The sequence below is a fragment of the Quercus suber genome, unplaced genomic scaffold (assembly GCF_002906115.3).
Source record: "Quercus suber isolate HL8 unplaced genomic scaffold, Cork oak 2.0 scaffold_827, whole genome shotgun sequence".
NCBI lineage: Eukaryota > Viridiplantae > Streptophyta > Magnoliopsida > Fagales > Fagaceae > Quercus > Quercus suber.
In genome coordinates, this window is record NW_027070257.1 from 1 (window position 1) to 22,929 (window position 22,929).

Genomic DNA, 22,929 nt, shown 5'->3' on the forward strand with positions numbered 1-22,929 from the left:
TGTGGGAAGGGGTGTTAAGTTAGGAATGTGTAATGGTTCTTGAACCCATGGTCTCATCCTTGACGTCTTTACAAGGGGAGAAGGTGCCCTTGAGCTAGAACTCATTTGAGACTTCAAATGAGTTTTGTGCAGTTCATAACTTGGTTTTTAAAAAAAAAAAAAAAAAAACTAACAGCTATGTTTACACGAATCTATTTATCAAATACTATAAATAAATGTGCCAACTATATCAAGTTCAATCTCATGATTTACCCTATGAAGCACGGGTACGGATACAGTACAATATGGGATATAACTATATGAAAATTCTGGAAAAATTATGATACGATACAGTAGGGTTACATGAATTAATTACTTATTAAATATATTTTTATTTATACTTTTTATATATTGTTAAGCATTCATTTTTCATATATTATTAAGTATATATCAATTTAAAAGTAATAATGAAAAATAAAGTGATTCCATGGCCATTAAATGATGTCTAGAATACAAACCAAGATCCAAAAGAGTAAATAGATAAGTGTTCCACATTAAAACCAATATATAGAAAATATAAATAAAAATCCATACAAGTTAGGGCTATCTCAGGGGGTTGGGTTGCAACTGTATCCGAGCAGTATCACGGGCATATCCTAGACGCATCGTCACTTTTTATCAAAAAATAAAAGGCTAGGACATGCATGCAGAGGTATCCTAAAGGAATTTGGTACGATACATATCGAATACGGGTACCTAAGAAAAAATGGAGTATCCATGCTTCCTAGGATTTACCATAGTTTTTACATGTAATAACTTCCTAGGTTGTATTTCAAAATTGGAAGAAACTACTATTGGGCCCGTTTGGTCATATTTTTCAGTTTTTGAAAATGGAGGTTTTTTTTACATGTACTTAGAAAAAAGTGAAGTTTAAAAAAAGTTGTACAGTTTGAAACTGCATCAAACAACAGTATGTGTAATCTCCTGGAAATCGTTAAAAATTTTAAATTGCAAGTCTCTTTCATTTAACAGAAACCAAAACATCTGACTACCACCCTCAACAATTCAAAGCTAGTTTTCTTGCACAAGCCACTTTATATCTTATCGTAATTCATCACATATTACATTAAATTCATTCTCAATATTTTACGAATAATTATTATTTGATTATACTAGGCTAATAAAAAATGTGGAGCTAACAGCCCAATTACAATTAAAGGAAACAGTAGTTAGTAAATTTTAGGTCAGTGGCATAAATTTTCTCCGATTTTTTTGATCAGTCAATTGCATTCAGTAACAACCATAGCACAAAAGGTTTGTAATCAATAACTTATATCAGAGAGATACTGGCATAAGGTAAAATCTCCAACAAAATATGTAAGGAAAGTGAACATACCCTTCAATGCCAGGTTGTGCTGGGTAGTACACATTTTGCAGGCCTAATCTTTTCGCAGCCAAAGCAGTTGTCTCACCAATACAGGCAACTGAATTGTTCCACCACTTTGCATCTGAAATAAGTTTGATCCAGGCACTGTTGCAATGGAGATTTATGAACTAAGTACATGGACTAAAACTTCCTTATCAAAAACCCCCTGGTCAATCTAGGTAGCCCAAAGAACAAAAAGAAATATAGGTGTTTTATTGACCCTCATCATAAGGGGTGTAACCATAAAGTTGACTTAAACTGCGTATAGGCAGTATATGAAATGGTCAAGTACATGTGACTCCACTCTGTAACTCTGGGGAAACTAACTAAATGTTGCATAAAAATAAAAGCACCAATTACACACCGAACTGCAGAAGGCGAGGCAGCTGCAACAACAGGAGTAGAAAGTGCCTGCTGTAAAAGCATTTGGTCAACATCATGGACTGGCACCTGGAAGAAATCATTTCAAATCAGAGGCTTATTTACACAATTAACACAATTGGCTTATTATAAATCACCAGCTTGAATTTTTTTATTTTTTTTGGATAAGTATAAATCACCAACTTGAATTAGTACCCATGTACATAAACAGAAACTTATAATAGATTACGCTTCCACATATCACAAGAAAAGAATAAGGCAGTTATTTTAGAGGCCGGAGAAACACCCACTTCTTTGAAGATTCTAGAATCAAGATTGACCACAGACAACCAATTAATTCATTTTTACTGCAACATTGTCACTCTTGAGTTGGGAGAAATGTTAAATAACTCTTTAAATTATAGGGCACTAAAATCCATTGATTCAAGGGATCTATGACTTCCCAAAAAACCACAAGAAGAAAACCACAGCTGGTAAACATGATGTCATTGTAAATAAAGGAATTCACAACAATTGTGAAGTTTCCACAGGGAAAAGGAGCGAAATATTTATAGCCTAATTTTATTTAACCAGCTCAGAACTCATAAATTCAGGCCTGTCAACAGAATCCCCAGAAAGAGGGGAACCTTCCAATTCTTTGTGATGGTGAGGTGTGAACATGAGGCATGTGATCAAATTAAAGGTTGAATCTAAGAGAACATCACAATGAATGATTATCCATAAAAAAATCCCACTGAGATGGATAAGCAGATATCAGAAGCAAAAATGAACTCCAATCAGCAAAGTTTAATATGACAAGTGCATGTCAGAAAATCAACAAAATATATAGGCACCACAATGAAAAATCCTTGGAAGCAAATTTGGCAGATTAGAATTTGCAGTGAACATACATTCTAAGAATTACATAAAAATTAAAAATTGATCAAGGGACAGTCCTTAATAGGAAATTAACAGCATTAAGCTCATAATAAGACGCATGTCAGTAATCTTATGATTCATATTAAATGTCAAGAAAAGTTCTCTTTTTGTTTTTAGTAAGCAATATGTCAATAAAAGTTTCAATGTATGCATAGAGCAAATCAAATGTGGCATTACGTTCGTTATACAAGAAACCCACAACCATACCAGCAATACTAAATACTTTACCGTCGTATATGTATTTAGCCTTGTGACCTCAAATCCACGATTAGACAATCCTTCCTCTGTAACACATACACCATAATTATTGTTTAAGATTTCGCACAACCTTCTTTAAATATAAAAACAAAGAAAATCAACTAAAAAGTATGATACTAACTGCTAAATTATAAAACATTGAGACTATAAACTATTAAGCTTGGGCTACCCCTCACCACACAGAAGTAATTTGTAACTGCCCCGTACCATAGGAAGGTAATTTGTAATTTACCCACAAAGAAATACATCATTATCATAGCAGTATTGTTAAATGCGGATTAAAACTCAAAGCACAAAGCCTCAAGATCTAAGCACTTTGCTTGGTCAAAGTGAAGCTCATTTAATGAAGTGTCCCCAAAATCCCTCTTATCAAATTCCTTAAAAAAATTTATGTCTTGATAGGAGTATTCTGCAGGTTTTGAAACTGCTAGTTAATTTTGGTTTCCTATTTCTGTGTATTGTTAATTAAAAAAATCCACAGCTGGCCACTTTTTAAAGTGGTTATTATAAGCCAACTCTGGCTACTAGTTTGAATCAACAACTGCATGATCACATACTACTTCTCATCTACCCTAAAACTTTACTTGTTTTAGTGCACCAAGCCAATCAGACTGATTTTGCAATGCACAACACCATTCTCATTCTCATAAAATATCAAAAAAATAACATTCTCAGTAATGAAAAGGCCAAAAGAAACATATAACAAGAAGCATATCACATACCAATCTCACTGCTAGCTTTTGCAGAAGCAGGATATAGGACTCTGCATTTTTGCCCATTCTTTGGAAGCTCAGAAGCTAGAACCTTACCTGTCGCTGGAGTGAGACAATTCACAAAAATTTCACATTATGGTGCTTAACCGAACCAAATAATAGTAATTTTTCAGAAGAATGGATTATCCATTGAACAAAATACTATAAACAATAAACCATGGTAGCAATGAATGATACATACTCAAAAGAAACGCACCAAATTGCTCCAAAACAAACAATATATATACACACACACACACGTATGCATATAAGTATCTGTGCATGTATGCATGTCTGTGTTCGCATGTATAAATGGAGTCAATAATCAACCCTAAATGCAGGAAAGCAAACCCAACTAAATGTCTCCTCAATATAATAAACTAAATTTCTGCAATCCAGAAATCTAACATTCTCATCAACACAAGACTGTTCTAACATATTCACTCAATTTTTTAGCTTTTAGCAAAGCAACTAAAAAAATGTTGGATTGTCAAGAGTCTAATTCATGCTGATTATCAAGATTCATGTATGATAATACCCCCAGTGCTCATCGTATAGATTATCATGTGTTCCCAATAACAGGTAGCAAAATGCAAGTTTAAATCTAAGTGCAAGCCTGCACATAAATACATTAATGAGTACCTTTAGAGGGAGCAAAGGCAACGCTGAGTGATTGCTTTGAGGACTGCATTACTTCCTCAAAAACGCTCGCCGTACCAGCTCCCACAACACCTACCTTAACATTTGGTGTCCCAGCAGCCCTAAGGTTTTAAATAGAGGTCAAGTTTACCATTTTCGCCAAGTATGAAAAGAAGAAAAGAAAAGGAAACCAGTATTTAATTTAAGATCTCTTTAAGGCACCATATCTTATGATATGCTGAATTGCATCCAGCATCCTAGGGAATAAACAATTTTCCACACAGCCTAAGCATTATGTCAAAAAGCCAATCAATTCATAACAAGGTATAGAACATTTCAGTTGAAAAATATAATATACATATCCTAAAATGAAGGTTGAGATGCAGCCCAAGAAGACAGGAAACACCATTGAAGCACGAACAAAAATTCAGGTCACATCTTCTAGAAAATTTGCAGAAAAAAAAAATACTTTTACTAAGTAGGCCAGAGTATAGTTAACAAGTTCTAAACCTTACTTCCATGCCTCCAAAAAGACTGAACCCGCCTCAGGGGAAGTTATGACTATCCAGTCAAATGTAGTGTCTGCTGCCATAAACAGAAAAGAAGAAAAAATGTGAAAAATAAATCTCATTTGTAACATGTCAGGCAAGCACCACTAACCAATCATTCTTGAATGACATAAAATATATGCAATTAGGCGTCATACTGGGTAGGGGCAAGAACTTTAAGAGGCATGAGAATAACTAGTTGTAAAAAGCCACACAACTGTCAAAAATCATAATAAAAGAAAACTAGAAAACAAAAATAAAAAGCAAGTTCAATTTCAGGCAAAGAATAAATAAGTCATAACTAAGGTAATCGGGACCCTGGACATACACCAGATCCAAGACCTATCCTAACTATATCTCTTTAAAGATTCATCTCATATTTATCAGTCCAAATTAATCCAGGCTTGCCAACCCATAGCCTGGCATATAATCCGCACAAACACAGCATTCCAACTGACAAGGAATATGTCATGTGGTTTGATTCTAGCTACTCATACATGCTGCCACATTAGAGATAACCTAACCGTGATCAGTGGTAGAATGACATCATTGGCACTTGCATTAAAGAAAGTGGGTCCATACCACCAACAAACTAAAACACAGAGCTTGTGATCTTACCATTTAATACAGAAGAAAGCCTATCTAGATCAGGTCCCTGTGTATGCTGAATGAGGGGAAGCTCCAGACAGTTGATCCCATGTTTGGCCTGTACTCAACATTAGAAATTTCATCTTAATTCCAAACTGTATTTGACCACCCATTCAAAAAGAATCCCACTGTAATATATTTTTTTGGTGGTGGACAGACAGCTTTGTGTCCACTGGACACAGCTGAGTAACCACGATGCACAAAAAAATAATAATAATAAATAGATGTAATATTTTGCAAAGAACACAGCAAACACAATATGCGAGTAAAACTAACAACGGTGCAGCACCATACTGGTTTTAATAAAATTAACAGTAGTGCAAAATATTTATTACCATATAGCTGAAACTATGTTATGGATAAAAAAAAGGAATAGCTTTTAGTAATTGAAAGAAAAGATTTGCATGCAGTGACGGTGGATATAGTGAACATTGTAGAGAAATGGCATTGAAAGAAGTGGCAAGGGAGATAAAACTAAACAGGTTGTAAATTGCAATGGTTGTGAATAGGTGGCAGCGATGGATGCACAAAATCAGTGGTTGCAAATGTGTGGCAGCAACAGATAAAAAAATTAGCTGCAGAAGCAATAGTTGTGGTCTCAATGAAACCATATATAGGTGATAAACTGCAGCATGTGCCATTCTTTTGTGCTAAAGCAAGAGAAGTTTAGATGCAAGATCAAGAAAATCGGGTTTTTCCTTTTTTTTTGCTTGTTTTTGAGGCAGAAAATGGGGGGTGTTGTTGCATTCATAATAGAGTGAATGAATTTTTCCTTTTTTCGGGCTTGGGATCGGTTGTGAACAAAAACAAAATATATGACACTATGCACAAACACAAGGAATTTCAAATTACTTCATTATTGACAAATTGTGAAATCATCATCCATTTGAATAGACGCATCATCAAACTATTGAAAATAATAATTCTTTTTTTTTTTAAATGCTTCATGATAGTCTAGTTTTATGCAAATCATATCCAATCTACTTACCAGCCACTTCATTTTACAAAACCAATGGCAAAAACACAAATAATTTAATATGTTTATTTTTGTATAATTGGAACTATGACAAAAACAACTAGTATCACCATGTGTAAACACTTAACACCATTTTTTTTCTACATCCTACACCAAAGAGAAAATAAAAGAACATATTTTCTCTTCAAACTATTTATTTATATATAAAAAATTTCAGCCTACACACAAATTTCTTTTTCTTGTAGAAAGTGAACCAAATGTAGCTTTCTAATACTGTTCAAAATGATTAGATTTTGGCTTTTTTGGAATGTAACATCAGTCTACTCTCAATGGTACATGCAGATAATGCACAAGCCGTAGAAATATTTACTATTAAATCAAACACCAAATCCTCATGCCAAACTCAACTACAACAAAGAAATTCAAATAAATTGAAGATACAACAAAGTGAATGAAACTAAAACTAGCATATTAAAGAAAAAGCTACAGAAGCACCAAAATAATGCGTTCTGAAACCCTAGAAATCCAACCGGAATGCAACAAAAAAAAAATCTCAAGAAGATAACAGTGGCGGAGAGAGAGAGAGAGTGAGGAATGACATACCAGAGCTTTGATGAGCTTGCCATTCTTTCCACGCTCTCTGGTCACCACGACCTTCGCCTTCGAATTTGGAGTAGAAGCTGACAAAGACGATGCAGCTTCGAATCTAAGCGTAGAGAGAAAGATTCTTCGTCGTTGTGAACAATGCGAAGAAGAAGAAGAAGAAGCAGCAGCAGAAGTTGAAGGAGGAGGAGAGAGAGAGAGCGAGGAAAGAGAAACTTGATGAGCCATTTGGAAACGTGTTGCGCACAGAAGATCCGTTCTGAGACAGCTGTTGCCAAATTAAATACAACCGACCTCTATTGATTTAAATTAAATTAATTATTCCTCTCGTCCCAAAATATCTCCCAAAAGACACTGATTAAAATTAGGAGTATTAAACAAAGACGACTTAAGCTTAACCAACTTTAATTAGTCAAGTCTTTTCCTTTCTTTTTTTGAGAATCAACTTTAATTAATCAAGGAGGTACTCCGGTGGAAGCCGCTCGAAGCCACGTGGCTATTAACTATTGGTTGGATGGTGAAGCCCCCATTAGTAGTAATAATTAGTGCGTTAATTTCACTGTAAAGTAGCTCTGTGCCTTTTCTTCCAACACTGGCCACGTAGATTTGTGGGTTTGTTAGTGAGGGCGTGGGATCTATGGTGATTAAACGGACTATTTTATGATGACCGTCCGATTGAGAATGGGGACGAGAAAAAGCGATACTGTTGTAATTGGTTTTTGTGCGCCACATGCACCGACAAGGAGATAAGTTGGATTTGCTCTTAAAAAATAACAAGTTGGATTCTTGGGGGACCATGTCCCTGGATTACATCATGGATGACATAGTTAGTCCCTTAATTATAATAGAGAAAAATGCGCAATATTAGAGCATCCACACTAACTCATGTATACTCTTCTAAAATACAAAAAATGTTCAATTTTACACATTTTAACTCAAAATCCTCCACATCAGTCTTTGTAAAAATATTTAAATATACATGAGGTCTTGCAAAATGAACAGTAACCGTGCATATATACACAAATACTGTTCATCGTGTAAACGATTTTTTAATTCTTTTTTCTATCTCCTTTGTCAAACTCCTTTTCTTCGCCAACAGTTAGCGCGCCAGAATAACCACCCAACTACCAAACCCAGCGCCACCACCAAACACCGCAACTTAGCACAGAAAATTAACCCAAAATCAACAGAAAATTAATCCAAAATCAACGGAAAAGTAATTAGAAAATCCAACTTAAAATCAAGACAAACCCACTGAAAACCCAACTCAAAATTAATCAAAACTCACCGGTAAACCCAACCCAAAAACAGTCCAACCCCACCAGAAAACCCAGCCCAAACCAGACTCAACGAAGCCAAATCTGCTACCGCCCGATGGTCTTCCATTGCTGCCGCCGGATCTTCCATTGAAGTCATCGGTTGGGGGTGGGAGGCGAAAGGTTGTCGGTTGGGGGTGGGAGGCGAAGGGTCGATGGTGGAGGAAGAGAGGGAGGGGCGAATCGGCGAAGGGCTGAGGCGACGAGCTGGATCGGCGGAGAGCTAGATCAGTAGCGACGGCGGGCTGGGTGAGGCGGCTGTAACGAAGAGAGTGAGGGAAAGAGAGGAACATGTCTGATGTTGTGGGTGTTTATGAGAGAGAATGGGTGTTTATGAGAGAGAAAGAGCTGATGTTGTGGCCTGTGGGTGTTTATGAGGGAGAATGGGAATTAATAAATAATAATAATAAAATAATAAATAATATTATTTAATTAGAGTAGATGTGTAAAATAAATTAACTGATGTGGGTGTTTTGAAAATGTGGTAGTGTAAAATTGAAAATGTAGGTTTTTAGTGTAAAATAGATGGAAATTTTTAGACGAACTGATGTGGTTGCTCTTAGTGCCACAATTTGTGTCACAACTCATTCATGTGGCGAGTTGTGGTTGGTAGGGATGCCTCTCTACTAACCACAACTCGCTCACACCCCTCTTCACCAACCACAACTCGCCAGATGAGCGAGTTGTGGTACAAGTTGTGCCACAAGTTGTGGCACTAGCTTAATTCGAGAAAAATTAAGGATGCTCTAATGGATTGGTTTAAGATATGTTTTTAACCACTGCATACTCTTGGCGTGATGATCACTCTACAAATATAAGCAGAGACGAAGCTAAAAATTCTATTGAGGGGATGCATGTATGAACCAAATTTTTTTAAATGAAAATCTAAACTACCATTTATTTGGTATTAACAAAATATCAACAAATGAAAATACATAAAAGAGTTGTTTCTTAATATATTGTAATACAAAGTAAATAGTATTGGCGTAAATTTACATAATTGTTGTAGTAATTTTGCAAATTTACACATTTTTAACTTGTATCTTCCTTCATCATTGGAATACGTAAAGAAATAATAAATAAAAAACGTTTTGCAAAATGAATAGTATTAGTGTAAATTTACACAGTTATTATAGTAACTTTATAAATTTACTTTTAACTTGACTAATGTGAGAGATTTTGGTGATTTTGAGACTTGACATTGCTAACCATGTCCCATTACCAATTCAACTTGTACGGTTGTTGGCCCATCATTGGAGGGCCCATGGGCCGTAGGTCGGATAATAGTTCCCTAGTAGGCCCAACCCATAATGCTCGGTGGATTGGGTTGTGGACTATTTAGTCCTCGGGGTCTGACGTTGCTCGGGGCCCACTCTAGGGCATCTCGGTAATGCCTTGGGGAATATCACCGCCGAGCAACATCCGACGTCAGTTGCAAGTCCTAAAAACTGACACACCTATTTCTAAAGTGGGGCCCTTTTTGTTAGGGAATAATCCTAAAGGGCTTCACCTACTCGAAAAATCCTCAAAGGCAATCATTACTAGCCCACTAAGGAAGGCTATAAATAAGAAGAGAATAAGAGAGGAAGGGGTTAGACAATGGAAGGTAAAGAACCAGAGAGTTAGAGAGGGAGAGAGAGAAACCGAGAGCAAACCACCTCGGGAAGAAGGTGGGTAATTGTATACTAGGTATAGACTTTCGTCTTACGAGCTTCCCATTGTAGGACATCCATACACCCACTACAACAAGTAAATTGTGAGCTCAACAAAAGAGTTAGCCCATTAACCAAAGTACGGGCGCGCACAATTGGCGCCGTTTGTGGTGATCTCCTACTTTGCTGTAGTTCCAGGCAAAATTAGCTACCTTTGAGCATGGTCGACCAGTGTTCGACAAGTTTTGCGAATAGCTGGTCCGGAGGTTCATCTCAAGGCTCGAGTTGGCAAAAGAGGAGGTAAAAAAAGGATTAGGACTACAAGTACAAAGAGCACGAGGAGTGGCCGAACTCGAGAGAAGGATCCTCACAATTGTATCGATCAGTGTCCTACATTCTCGAGCATGAGCAATATGATAGAAGGGATCAAGAATTAGAGCGCTTGTGTAAACAAGTCAGAGATTTGGAACTAGAAGTGCAGGGTAGGTGTCAGAGAAGGAATCGTGGTGAATCCCCCAAAGATTCTGGCAACACCGAGAAGAGTCAAGGGGAGTTTTACCACCAAAGTGATTCCCACCGATCAAGGGTGAGATCTTATGAGTTTGCTGATTAATTGTCGAATTCCCCCAACCGACAAGGGCATCACAGTGCGGCGATGGATGCAATGAGTTGGGCTTTATAAAGAGCGGCTCAGTCACCATTTTCTTACGAGATTGAGTGTGCTTAAATGCCAAGGTGTTTTAATTGACCACCATTCATTTCATATGATGGTAAGGTTGACCCCGTTGAACACATCAGCCATTACATCCAAATGATGTCATTGTATAGTCAGAATGACGCACTTATGTGCAAGGTATTTCCTTCTAGTCTCAAACCTACGGCTTTGAGATGATTTAATGGGTTAAGAAAGGGGTCAATTCATAATTTCGGTGAGTTAATTCAGGAGTTCAGGGATCGATTTATGACTTGTAGTCGAGTGCCCCAACCTGTTGACGCATTACTATACATGAAAATGGGGGCTAGAGAAACTCTTCTGAGTTATGCCAACAAATATTGGGAATTGTATAACGAAATTGGGAGAGACAATGAGAAGGTGGCCGCCAGCACCTTTAAATTGGGACTTCCATAAGATTCAGAGCTAAGAGATTCGCTGACCATGAGGCCCCCCGAGAGTATGCATCAGCTAATAAGGCAAATTGAAGAATATAAAAGGCTGGAGGATGATTGGCAGTATGCAAAGGATCCACGACCTAGGGGCTTTCAACCGAGGCCAAGGAGGGAAGTGAGAATTCAAGAGCCTAACATTCAAACCGGGGAGATCAACATGGCATTTAAAAAGCCCTTTCATAAGATTTTGGAGCCGATTAAGAACGAATCATACTTCTAGTGGCCGAGCAAGATAGGAGGTGACCTTGCAAGAAAGAATTAGAACTTGTATTGCACATACCATCTAGAAGAGGGACACAGTACCGAATAGTGCAAGGTATTTAAGGATCATTTGGAGCAATTAGTGAAATTCGGGCATTTGAAGGAGTTTGTGGTGGCGCCCGAGGGCAACGCTATGAGGCAGGCATCGAGAAAATAAGGGAACACGCTCCCACCACCGTTGGGGGTTATCGAAGTTATATATGCGGCTTCAATTGGTACAAATTTAAGCTAACACAAGGGAATTTTGAGTGTGGTTTCGGTGGAGAATCCCGAGGGCGACACTCAGCCCAGGAAGAAACCAAGGTTGAATTAGGGGCTAAATGGGTTTAGAGATGAGGATTTGGAAGGGACGACCCAGCTGCACGACGACGCTCTCATAGTCACTGAAAGAATTGGTGGCTTTATAGTGAAGAGAGTGTCAGTAGATCAAGGAAGTAGGGTCGAAGTGATGTACCTCAACCTATACAAGGGGTTAGGGTTAAAAACAGAGAACTTATCTAAATATAACACCCCCTTAATAGGATTTGATGGTAGGATGTTGATCCCTGAGGGATAAATCTCCTTGCTCGTTAATACTAAAGGAAAAGAGGTAATGGTAAACTTCATTATGGTGAATTCCTTCTCCCCGTACATTACGATTCTCGGTCGACCCTGGATCCACGCTATGGGAGCTATACCATCTACCTTGCATGTGAAGGTGAAGTTCTATACCGAACAGGGGATTGCTGTGGTAAGAGGAGATCAACAGATGGCAAGGTAATGTTTGGTAACGGTTGTCAATCGGGAGATTAAGCAGAAAGAGTCAGCCAAGCAGGACCTATCATAGCAATTATAGTAGCCCGCAGAAGGTAGAAAGGCTGACAATGCCGAGGATATGGTTAAGGTAAGTATACTTCCATATGAGAATAGAAATTTCCAAATAGGTGCAAGCATGAGGCAGGAAGATCGGATAGCTCTATTGCTAAACTTGGTTCAGAATTTGGATATTTTTGTCTAGAACCCATACGATGTCCCCGAGGTCGACCCAGAATTCATTATTCATAAGTTAAATGTGGACCCATCATTTCCCCCTAAGAAACAGAAGCCGAGAAGGTCGGCTAAGCAACATGTTGAAGCCGTGAAAGAAGAGGTAGAAAAACTAAAGCAAGCTGGGGCAATTCAGGAGGTCTTTTTCCTGAAATGGTTGTCGAACACCGTGGTGATCAAGAAGAAGAATGGCAAGTGGCGGGTTTGTGTAGACTTTACCGATCTTTATCGAGCATGCCCTAAGGATCCCTTTCCTGTCCCTAAAATTGATCAGTTGGTAGATGCAACGTGTGGACACTCAAGGATGAGCTTTTTGGATGTTTTTCAAGGCTATCATCAGATTGCGCTAACAGCCAAGGATTAGAAGAAGACATCCTTCATAACTCCTGAGGCCAATTACCACTACACGGTGATGCCCTTTGGCCTTAAGAATGCGGGGGATACTTATCAAAGGATGATAACAAGGATGTTCAGAGATAAGATCGGGAGTGCAGTGGAAGTGTATATAGACGACATGGTTATAAAGAGTCGAGAAAACCGAAGACACATAGAAGACCTGATGGATGTATTTAAAATACTCGGACAGCACAAGCTACGTCTCAACACTAACAAATGTGCCTTCGGTTTGAGGATCGGAAAGTTTCTAAGGTATATGATTACGCACCGAGGAATAGAAGTGAACCCCGACCATATAAGCGCTATTGAGCAACTCAAGCCACCAAGCAACCCAACAGACGTACAAAAGCTGACAGGGATGATAGCTTCATTAAACCGTTTCATGTCGAAATCGGCGAACGAATGCCCACCCTTTTATCAGTTGCTGAAGAAATGGAAAGGGTTCCAATGGACGGAGGAATGTGAGGAGGCCTTCCAGAACCTAAAAAAGTATTTGGTCAACCTACTGATATTGTCTTGCCCACATCCAGGGGAGGATTTATATATGTATCTTGCAGTGTCCAAGCATGCTGTGAGTGCCGTATTGCTGAAGAATCAAGAGGGAGCACAGAGTCTGATCTATTATATCAGTAAAACACTGGTCGATATAGAAACCAGGTATTTGCCTTTGGAGAAACTCGCATTGGGGTTGGGCAATGCCAGCAGGAAGTTGCCTCACTATTTCCAAGCACATATGTGTACGTATTAACCGAATATCCCCTACATTCTCTACTTAAAAGATCTGACTTTACAGGAAGGATAGCGAAATGGGGTACTAGACTCAGGTCATTCGATATCCAATACAAGCCCAGAAGCTTGGTTAAGGGACAGGTGCTCTCCAATTTCATCACAGAATTCACTCCCATTGAAGGGGGCCTTGGTGGGATCTATAATGTTGTTACCCAACCGAGGAAGGTGTTCGTTAACGGCACATCCAATGCTCGAGGGGCGAGAATTGGCATCGTAATCATGTCACCAGAGGGAGTAAAGCTAGAACAATCTTTAAGGTTAGGTTTCTGAACATTGAATAATGAAATCGAGTATGAGGCACTTTTCGCAGGACTTAAAGCCGCACAGAAGCTAAAGGGGTTGATTTAGAGATCTATTCGGATTCTCAGCTAGTGGTGAGTCAAGTTAATGAAAGTTTTGAAGCCAAGGATTCCCGAATGGTCGAATATTTAAGGTTGGTAGGTCAGACGATGAGTAAGTTTCAAAAGGCAAAGGTAATCCAAATCACCCAAGGACAGAATAGGCATGCTGACTCATTAGCAACATTGGCCTCATCCTTAGATAGGGAAATTCCTCGGTCGATTATGATAGAGGTAGTATGCGAGCCTAGCATTGATCCTCAAATGGAGGTATCGGTAGTTAAGGCATTCAGATCAAGTTGGATGGACCCGGTCATAGAATTTCTAGCTGAAGATCGGCTACCGAGTGAAAGTAAAGAAGCTAAAAGGGTACGTAGAGTTGCTTCACTATTTTGGTTGTCTCAAGACCAGAGGTTGTACAAAAGATCATTCAGGGGTCCCTATCTGTTATGCCTCTACCCCTCCAAAGTTAATGATCTTTTGACTGAATTACACGAGGGATTATGCGGCAGCCATGTTGGGGGCCATTCGCTGGCTTACCGAGCGATGACCTAGGGATTCTGTTGGCTGAGGATACAAAAGGACGCTGTTGAATATGTGAGAAGATATCAGCAATGCCAAAAACATGCCCCAGTCATACATCAACCAGGAGGGAATCTAAATCCAATTAGTAGTCTATGGCCCTTTGCGCAATGGGGACTAGACATCATTAGACCATTTCCCCGAGTAACTGGAAATAGAAGGTTTGTTCTGGTGGTTGTTAAATACTTTATCAAGTGGGTTGAGGCTGAAGCATTGGCAAGTATTCAGTATGTAGATGTCAAGAAGTTTGTATAGAAAAACATAGTGACGAGATTTGGAGTACCAGAATCTCTAGTATTGGATAACGAGTTGATGTTTGATAGTAAGGCATTCTGTAAGTATTGCAGTGATCTTGGGATTAAGAACATGTATTTGACCCTAGCGTATCCGCAAAGTAATGGCCAGGCTAAGGCGACAAACAAGGCAATCGTGAGTGAGTTGAAGAAGAGGTTGGAGAGCAAAGGGTAGGTGGACCGAGGAATTGCCAAATGTGCTATAGGCTTACTAAATGACGCCGCGAAGATCAACTAGCGAAACCCCTTATTCCCTAACCTATGGAGTCGAGGTAGTCATACTAGTAGAGATAAGCTTGTCCATTATGAGAGTCTCAGACTTTTCTCCAGTCGCCAATGATGAGTTAATGACGAAACAGCTGGATCTGCTAGAAGAACACCAAGAGATGGCAACTATTCGGTTGGTGAACTATCAACAAAAGATGGCTCAAAGGTATTATAAAGGGGTAAGATCGAGGGAATTTAGTGCTAGGGACTTGGTGCTGCATAGGGCATTGGGAAGTGCTAGGGAACTAAGCGCTGGGAAGCTGGCTTCGAACTGGGAAGAGTCATACAGAGTTACTGCAATTGCTGGAGTAGGGGCATACTACTTGGAAGATCTGGAAGAGAGACCACTTCCCCAACCATAGAATGTGCAGAACTTAAAAAGATATTACCATTGAATATGTTAAACATTTAAAAGTGATGTACTTAACTATCTTCATATTAATGGTACTGTATATTTGCAAAGTATGGTAAATGCTTTTTATTCAAAAAATTATATAAAAAGTTTCTAAGGATAGAAACTTAGCCCCAGCCTGACCCCAGTCACCGACTAGAAAGAAACCTTATTAACAATTTTCTAAAGATAGAAACATAATCTTGGCCTGACCCCAGTCACTGACTAGGTGGAAATCTTATGAAAAATTTTCTAATGACAGAAACCTAACCTCGGTTTGGCCCCGATCACTGAAGAGATGGAAACCTTATTAAAAAAATTTCTAAGGACAGAAGTCCAAGCTCAGCTCTCCCTAAAAAGCAAGAGTCGATGAATGGATTAAAAACTGAAGCCTCATTCTCGGTCTACCCTATTTCAAATCCAAATGGGTCTCGGGTGAAGACATATACAGTAAATACATAAGATTAGAATTGCTTTAAAGTATGAGAAATGTTTGCATGGTTCATCCGATGAGAGTTAGGATTGACAAAGGAATAATTATACAAAAAAAGAAAGGAAAGGTAAAGCAATTTGGATTAATTAAAAATAAATATATCCATTCCCATTGTATCTGTCAAAACCTTAAAAGAGTCAAACTTAATTTAAATATTTAAGCACCAAACCTCAATGATGAAAGGAAAAAAAAAAAAAAAAGGAAAAAAAAATATACGTAATAGTAAGTCTTAGGCTTCGGGGTTCAGAGCATGCTCAGGAGGATTGGGAGGTACGCCCGTGACCATCTGAGGATCGGGATTCGACAAGGTGGATTGTGGCATTTGACCTTCTGCGATAGTAGGATTGCTCAAAATGTTAAGTTCGATCACCTCGGTATGGGAATCAATTTCTCCGACTAACTCCCTCATACTAAGGCTATCTTCCTTTTCATTCTGAGTGGGATCTTAGACGAAAGAAAGTTGCAGGGGCTTAGGGTAAGGTATCTTATCAGGGTCTCTGAAAGGAGAGTCCTCGGGGAGACCTAGAGCATATACAGCAGCCATCCACCCCTCTCTAAACCCATAGTGCCAAGATTCAAGCATGATGGGCTCACTGGAGTTCTTTGCGTTAGCAAATCCCATATTGTAGAATTTGTCTTCACTTTGTGCCATGGCAACATTTAAATCGGCCTCCTCCTTATCCCTAGCTGAGATGACACTTTCAACTTGAACAAGCCTCACCTCAGCATCACAGGACCTCTTGGCTTCCGTAGCTCTCCTTTTGGCAGTTGCTAGTGCTGTGACTTGGTCCCACAGAGTGGCCTCAAATACCTCCTTGAGAGCCCTCTCCTTCTCAGCCTCTTCCACGGCGCCTTTGAGCTGTCCTTCCAACATGTGGGTCATTTGAGCAGCCTGACAAAACAATTGAAACAAAGGGAGAGAAAAGCCAAGTTAAAAGTAGAAATGGAAATAATATGTGAGTAAATAAAATGGCAGAAATTGAAGTTTACTGCAATAGTATGCCATTTTAGCTTAAGGGAGATAGCTTCATCACTGCCCTCGGCGAAGTATTGCATGTCGTCGGGCAACAAAAGTGCCTGCCTGAGGTTGTCAGCAATTCGACCACCCTACCCGCTAGCCCAGTTTCGAATGTAGGAGATCGTGGGAAAAAGGTGGTCACCCAACATGAAAACACTCTGCTAGCCAGGAGAAAGGGGTGCAGAGAAGGAAGCTATATTAGAGCCTACTAGCTCAGTGGGCCTTGGGTCAGAGGGTGTCTCCCGAATAACCAATGGTACAACAGTCGGGATTGGAGAGGGGCCTGATGGCGCATCAGTGGGGTGCTCGATAGATTCAGAAGTATCCTGTGGCCTTTTGCTTCCACGGGGAGCAAGAGGAAAAGGTTATTGTTGGGAGACCGACCGTACCCCTGGCAAATAATGGTCGGCAATCATTTTCTTCCAAACCACCATCTCAGTATCAGACTTATCGGACTCTGTCTCTTCAACAAGAATGGGATTAGCAACAGGAATGAAAACAGCTGCAGCCGGCTCCTCAACAAGGATGTGTTCAACTCGACCATGAAATACTCGATCCACTGAGCTATCCTTAACAAGAAGTAAGGACCCCTCTCTTATTTGTCGGGGACCGAGCCTTTGAGCCTCGCCGAGTGTCAATCCTCTCAGGAGAAAACAGCGAAGACAAACATCGAGGTAGGAAAGTAGCGGGCTACCAACAATGAGTGCTTGCCCGAGATCTTGATAGCTTGTGTATGAGGGGATACACTCAAGAATGAGGTGGGACGCCCTTAGCTGACCATCGTAGTGCACGAAGATCTCGGAGCACAACACAAAATTTAGGTCCCAAGAATGTACAACGTTGTTATCTGGCTTGAAAGACTTTGTTACTACATGGACAAAAGGGAGCATAACTATTTAAAAAGAGGGGGGAGGGGGGGAGAAAGAAGCAATGCCGAGCAATAACATCTCTCGCGCAAAAAAAAAAAAAAAAAAAAAGAGGGTACCGACCAATCTCCCGAGGTGAGGTTGAGTAGGTTAGTTTGCCGGCAAGCCAATTACCGTTGACCTTCACATACTCTCCAGCCGAATTCCTGTTGGAGTCGGGGAGACACGATATTAGTCGGACCATGTTGTCTCGGACTTTAAGGTAATAGCCCGACCTCTTATTACCACACATATTGTACAAAAATTGATGTCGTAGTGGTCGAGGCGTAGACCGTACAAATTGTTGAACCGACTCACACAACTCACCACTCTATAGAAATTATATGGAAGTTGGTTGGGGCAAAGGCCATAGAACCTAAGTGTCCTAAGTAATAAGGGACCCACTGGAAATCTAACCCCCCCCCCCTCTCCCTTTCTAAGATAGCCATTAAACGAAAAAACACTACATGAGGACATCTATCATTTTCTATACTGCCCTCGTGGTAGTATTCTATATCTATGTCTAGAGCGACATTAAATCTAGCTCTAAAGATGGCTAAAGCAACCTCAATCTTAAGAAGGTGTGCAAAACCCATCTTCTATATCAGGAAATATGGGGAGAACTTAAAAGACAAGATAGAAAGTAAGGAACTTACAGTAGGTACGCTAAGAAAGATGATCTCAGGGAGAAGGATGGTGCTCGAGAACTATGAATATTGAGAGAGAGGAGAAAAATAAGAAATGATCAGTGAAGGAGAAGGCTTCAATTTGTAGGGTGGTGAATCAAGGAGGCATTAAATGAGCTTTAGGCGGGGGCATTAATCCCTCTTTTTGCAACTGTTACATGTGTGGCCTCAGTATGCAAACCGTTAGGTAATGATGGCCATCTGATTTGACAGCCTGTTGCCTCGCATGTCAAAAACACAGGTTGTCTTGTTTGTAATTAATGAGTGACGATTAATATACCCAATAAGTGACTAGTGATTTAATAAGGATCCTTGATTCCATCCCCAAGACGTGGGAAGGAATCAAGAGGAGGCTATGGTATTGTAATCGGCCCATCATTGGAGGGCCATAGGTCGTAGGTCGAATAATAGTTCCCCAGCAAGCCCTACCCATGATGCTTGACGGATTGGGCCATGGACTATTTAGTCCTCAGGGTCTGACATTGCTCAAGGCCCACTCTGGGGTATCTCGATAATGCCTTGGGGGATATCGCCGCCGAGCAACATCCGGCATCTATTGTAAGTCCCAAAAACTGACACACCTGTTTCCAAAGTGGGGACCATTTTTGTCAAAAATAATCCTAAAGGGCTCCACCTGCATGAAAAATCCTTAAAAGAAATCATTACTGGCCCACTAAGGAAGGCTATAAATAGAAAAAGAATAGGAGAGGAAGGGGTTAGACAATGGAAGATAAAGAACCAGAGAGTTAGAGAGGGAGAGAAACCGAGAGCAAACCACCTCGAGAAGAAGGTAGGCAATTGTATACTAGCTATAGACTATCGTCTTAGATGCTTCCCATTGTAGGATATTAATACACCCACTACAAGAAGTAAATTGTGAGCCCAACAAAACAATTAGTCCATTAACCGAAGTACGGGTGCACACAAAACTATTTAATTTTACTTCTTATAAAGAAAAGTGTACTGAAACTTAACTACTACCAAAACACTCACTTTACTTTTTGCTCGTTAGAAAAGTTGGATAAAGTAAAATAGACTTTACAGAGACAAAAAAGAGTTCATAGAGAGTAAGAGAAGAAACATTGAAACAAATACTAGGCGGCCAATGGTAGATCAATCTAACAAGAGTTAACAAGAGTGATGAGGAGTAGCAGGTCTTCTATGGGCCTCTCTGGAGTGAAGTGGAGGTGTGGATGCAGTGATTCAATATCAATGATAACTATTAATTTAGAGGTTTAGTTTTAGAAATTAGAAATATTTCATAAAATAGTTTTTTTTTCAAGATTTTAATAGGACAGAAATTGTACCAGTGGTTAATTTCCTTTTTGTTGATATTTGGACAAAAAAATTTGTTGTTGTTGTCGTTGTTTAGACTATGTTAAGGGCCACTAATTATGTTTTTTTTGGGGTGGGGGGAGAATAATTTCTTAGGCCCAAACTTTGAAATCTTATGAAGATACATATAACTTTGACATTTTTCAAAAATCTAGGGGGCTACTGCCCCTCTAGTCCAAGAATAACCCCATCCCTGAATATAAGTGCTTGTGAAATGTAAGAGACAAGAGCTGGAGTTCACGTCCCTATAAATGAACTTCACACACATATATACTTAGATTATGATAAAATATAATTTCTATGTTATATATATATATATATATACACTTTTTATGAAAAATGAAAAAAGTGATTAATTGTTTTAACTATTTTTTATATTTTTCATAAAAGTAGTGTCAAAACTTTCATAAAATAGTTTATTAACAATTGACCTAAAACATTCGTTTTAAGGATCCATTATAGTAATATAAATATATAATACCGATTCCAATATGAGGAAAGTTAATAACGGGTGCTCTAAGAGTATTGATTTATGNAATACCACTAATTATGTTTTTTTTTTTTGGGTGGGGGGGGGGGGGATGGGGGGAGAATAATTTCTTAGGCCCAAACTTTGAAATCTTAAGAAGATACATATAACTTTGACATTTTTCAAAAATCTAGGGGGGCTACTGCCCCTCTAGTCCAAGAATAACCCCATTCCTGAATATAAGTGCTTGTGAAGTGTAGGAGACAAAAGCTGGAGTTCACGTCTCCATAAATCAGCTTTACACACATATATACTTAGATTATGATAGAATATAATTTCTATGTTATATATATATATATATATATACACTTTTTATAGAAAATGAAAAAAGTAATTAATTTTTTTAACCATTTTTTATATTTTTCATAAAAGTAGTGTCAAAACTTTCATAAAATAATTTATTAACAATTGACCTAAAGCATTCGTTTTAAGGATCCATTATAGTAATATAAATATATAATACCCATTCCAATATGAGAAAAGTTAATAACGGATGCTCTAAGAGTATTGATTTATGAACTATTTTTAAAAAAAATTAAAGAAATAATAATAATAATAATAATAATTAAAATTTTGACAAATTTTGATAGTTATCATAAAAGTGATATTAAAACTTTTCTAAAATAATCTATTAACAAATTAATGTCCTAAAAGCATCCATTAACCAGACCCTCCCAATAATGCTAAAACCACAACTAAATTCACAACTTATCTAGTGATGAATTTGTAAACTCACCGCTTTAACTAGACCCTCACAATTCATCACTCAATCAAGTTGTGGTACCTAATATATATTTTTGGTGGTGAACAGACAACTATGTGTCCATTGGACACAGCTAAGTAAGCACGATACACAAAAAAATAGGAATGGCAACGGGTCGGATTCAGGCTGGGTTTTTTCATACCCGGACCCAACCCACGGGCCAAGACCCACGGCCTGGACCCGGCCCGTTTACTAAACAGATTTTTTTCCGGGACCCGAACCTGCCCCGCCGGGCCCCACGAGCCCTGTCCCTCATGACTAGCCCAGCCCAAAGTCAAAAACAAAAATTTTGATTTATGATTTTTCAGCCCAAAATCACAAACACAAACACAAATCCAAACACAATCACAAACATAAACACAGAAATCACAAACACAGATTCTAGATCTACAATTTTTCCTTTCAAAATCACAAACCAAACACAAATTTCAGATCTATAATTTTCATTTTTCCCTTTTCAGAAATCATAAACACAAACACATACACAAACTCACATGATTGAGGCGAACTGAACCCAGAAAAAAAATGGAGAATGAGGTGGAGTGAGGCCGTGTCACGCTTGTAGTTGTGGCCATGGGCAAGGAAGATGAAACGGAGTTGAGAGAGTAGAGAGCCTGTGCGGCGGCGATGTGGGGTAAAGCCTATGCAGCGGCAGCGTGAGGAAGATGAGAGGGGCAAAGGACTAACTGTGGCCGTGTGTGTTATGGGCTTGTGGCCATGTGTGTGAGAGAGCTGAGAGATGAAGAGGGAGAGGCGCAGGTCAGGTGTGAGCTGAAATGAGGAGTGGAATAGAATAGTTTAGGGTTTTATATATATATATATATATAGAGGTAAGGGTAATTTAGTAATTTTATATATATATATATATAACCGGGTCTTATCCGGGTCGGGTTTCGGGTTTTTTTGATAAAACCCAGACCCGCTCCAGGTTTTTTTTAAAAACCCATACCTGACCCTATTCTTTATCGGGCCGGGTAAAATCCGGCCCATTAGGGTCGGGCCGGGCCAGACCAGGTATCCGCGGGTCAGATCTAAATTACCATCCCTACAAAAAAAAATATTATTAATAATAATAAATGGATGTACTATTTTGCAAAGAACACAGGAAACACAATATGCGAGTAAAACTAACAACGGTGCAGGCGTGCAGCACCATATTGGTTTTAATAAAATTAACAGTAGTGCAAAATATTTATTACCATATAGCTGAAACTATTTTATGGATAAAAAAAAGGAATAGCTTTTAGTAATTGAAAGAAAAGATTTGCACGCAGTGACGGTGGATATAGTGAATATTGTAGAGCAATGGCATTGAAAGAAGTGGCAAGTGAGATAAAATCATAAAACTAAACAGGTTGTAAATTGCAATGGGTGGCAGCAATGAATGCACAAGATCAGTGGTTGCGAATGTGTAGCAGCAACAGATAAAAAGATTAGCTGCAGAAGCAATAGTTGTGGTCTCAATGAAACTATATATAGGTGATAAACTGCAGTATCCGCCATTCTTTTGTGCTAAAGCAAGAGAAGATTAGATGCAAGATCAAGAAAATCAGGTATTTCCTTCTTTTTGCTTGTTTTTGGGACAGAAATTTTT

At 38.9% G+C, this 22,929-nt stretch overlaps 1 protein-coding gene across 1 annotated transcript; it reads right to left on the minus strand.

Annotated features, from left to right (window-relative positions):
* Positions 1-1,375: 1,375 nt before the first annotated feature.
* Positions 1,376-7,557, minus strand: LOC112031858 (uroporphyrinogen-III synthase, chloroplastic-like; the record flags this gene model as incomplete). Its single annotated transcript, XM_065767591.1, is given in 8 exon segments — positions 1,376-1,510; positions 1,770-1,855; positions 2,933-2,988; positions 3,685-3,777; positions 4,357-4,475; positions 4,869-4,938; positions 5,520-5,607; positions 7,129-7,557. Coding segments are annotated over 8 exon segments (875 nt in total), but the record flags the coding sequence as incomplete, so codon positions are not given.
* Between the last annotated feature and the right edge of the window lie 15,372 nt (positions 7,558-22,929).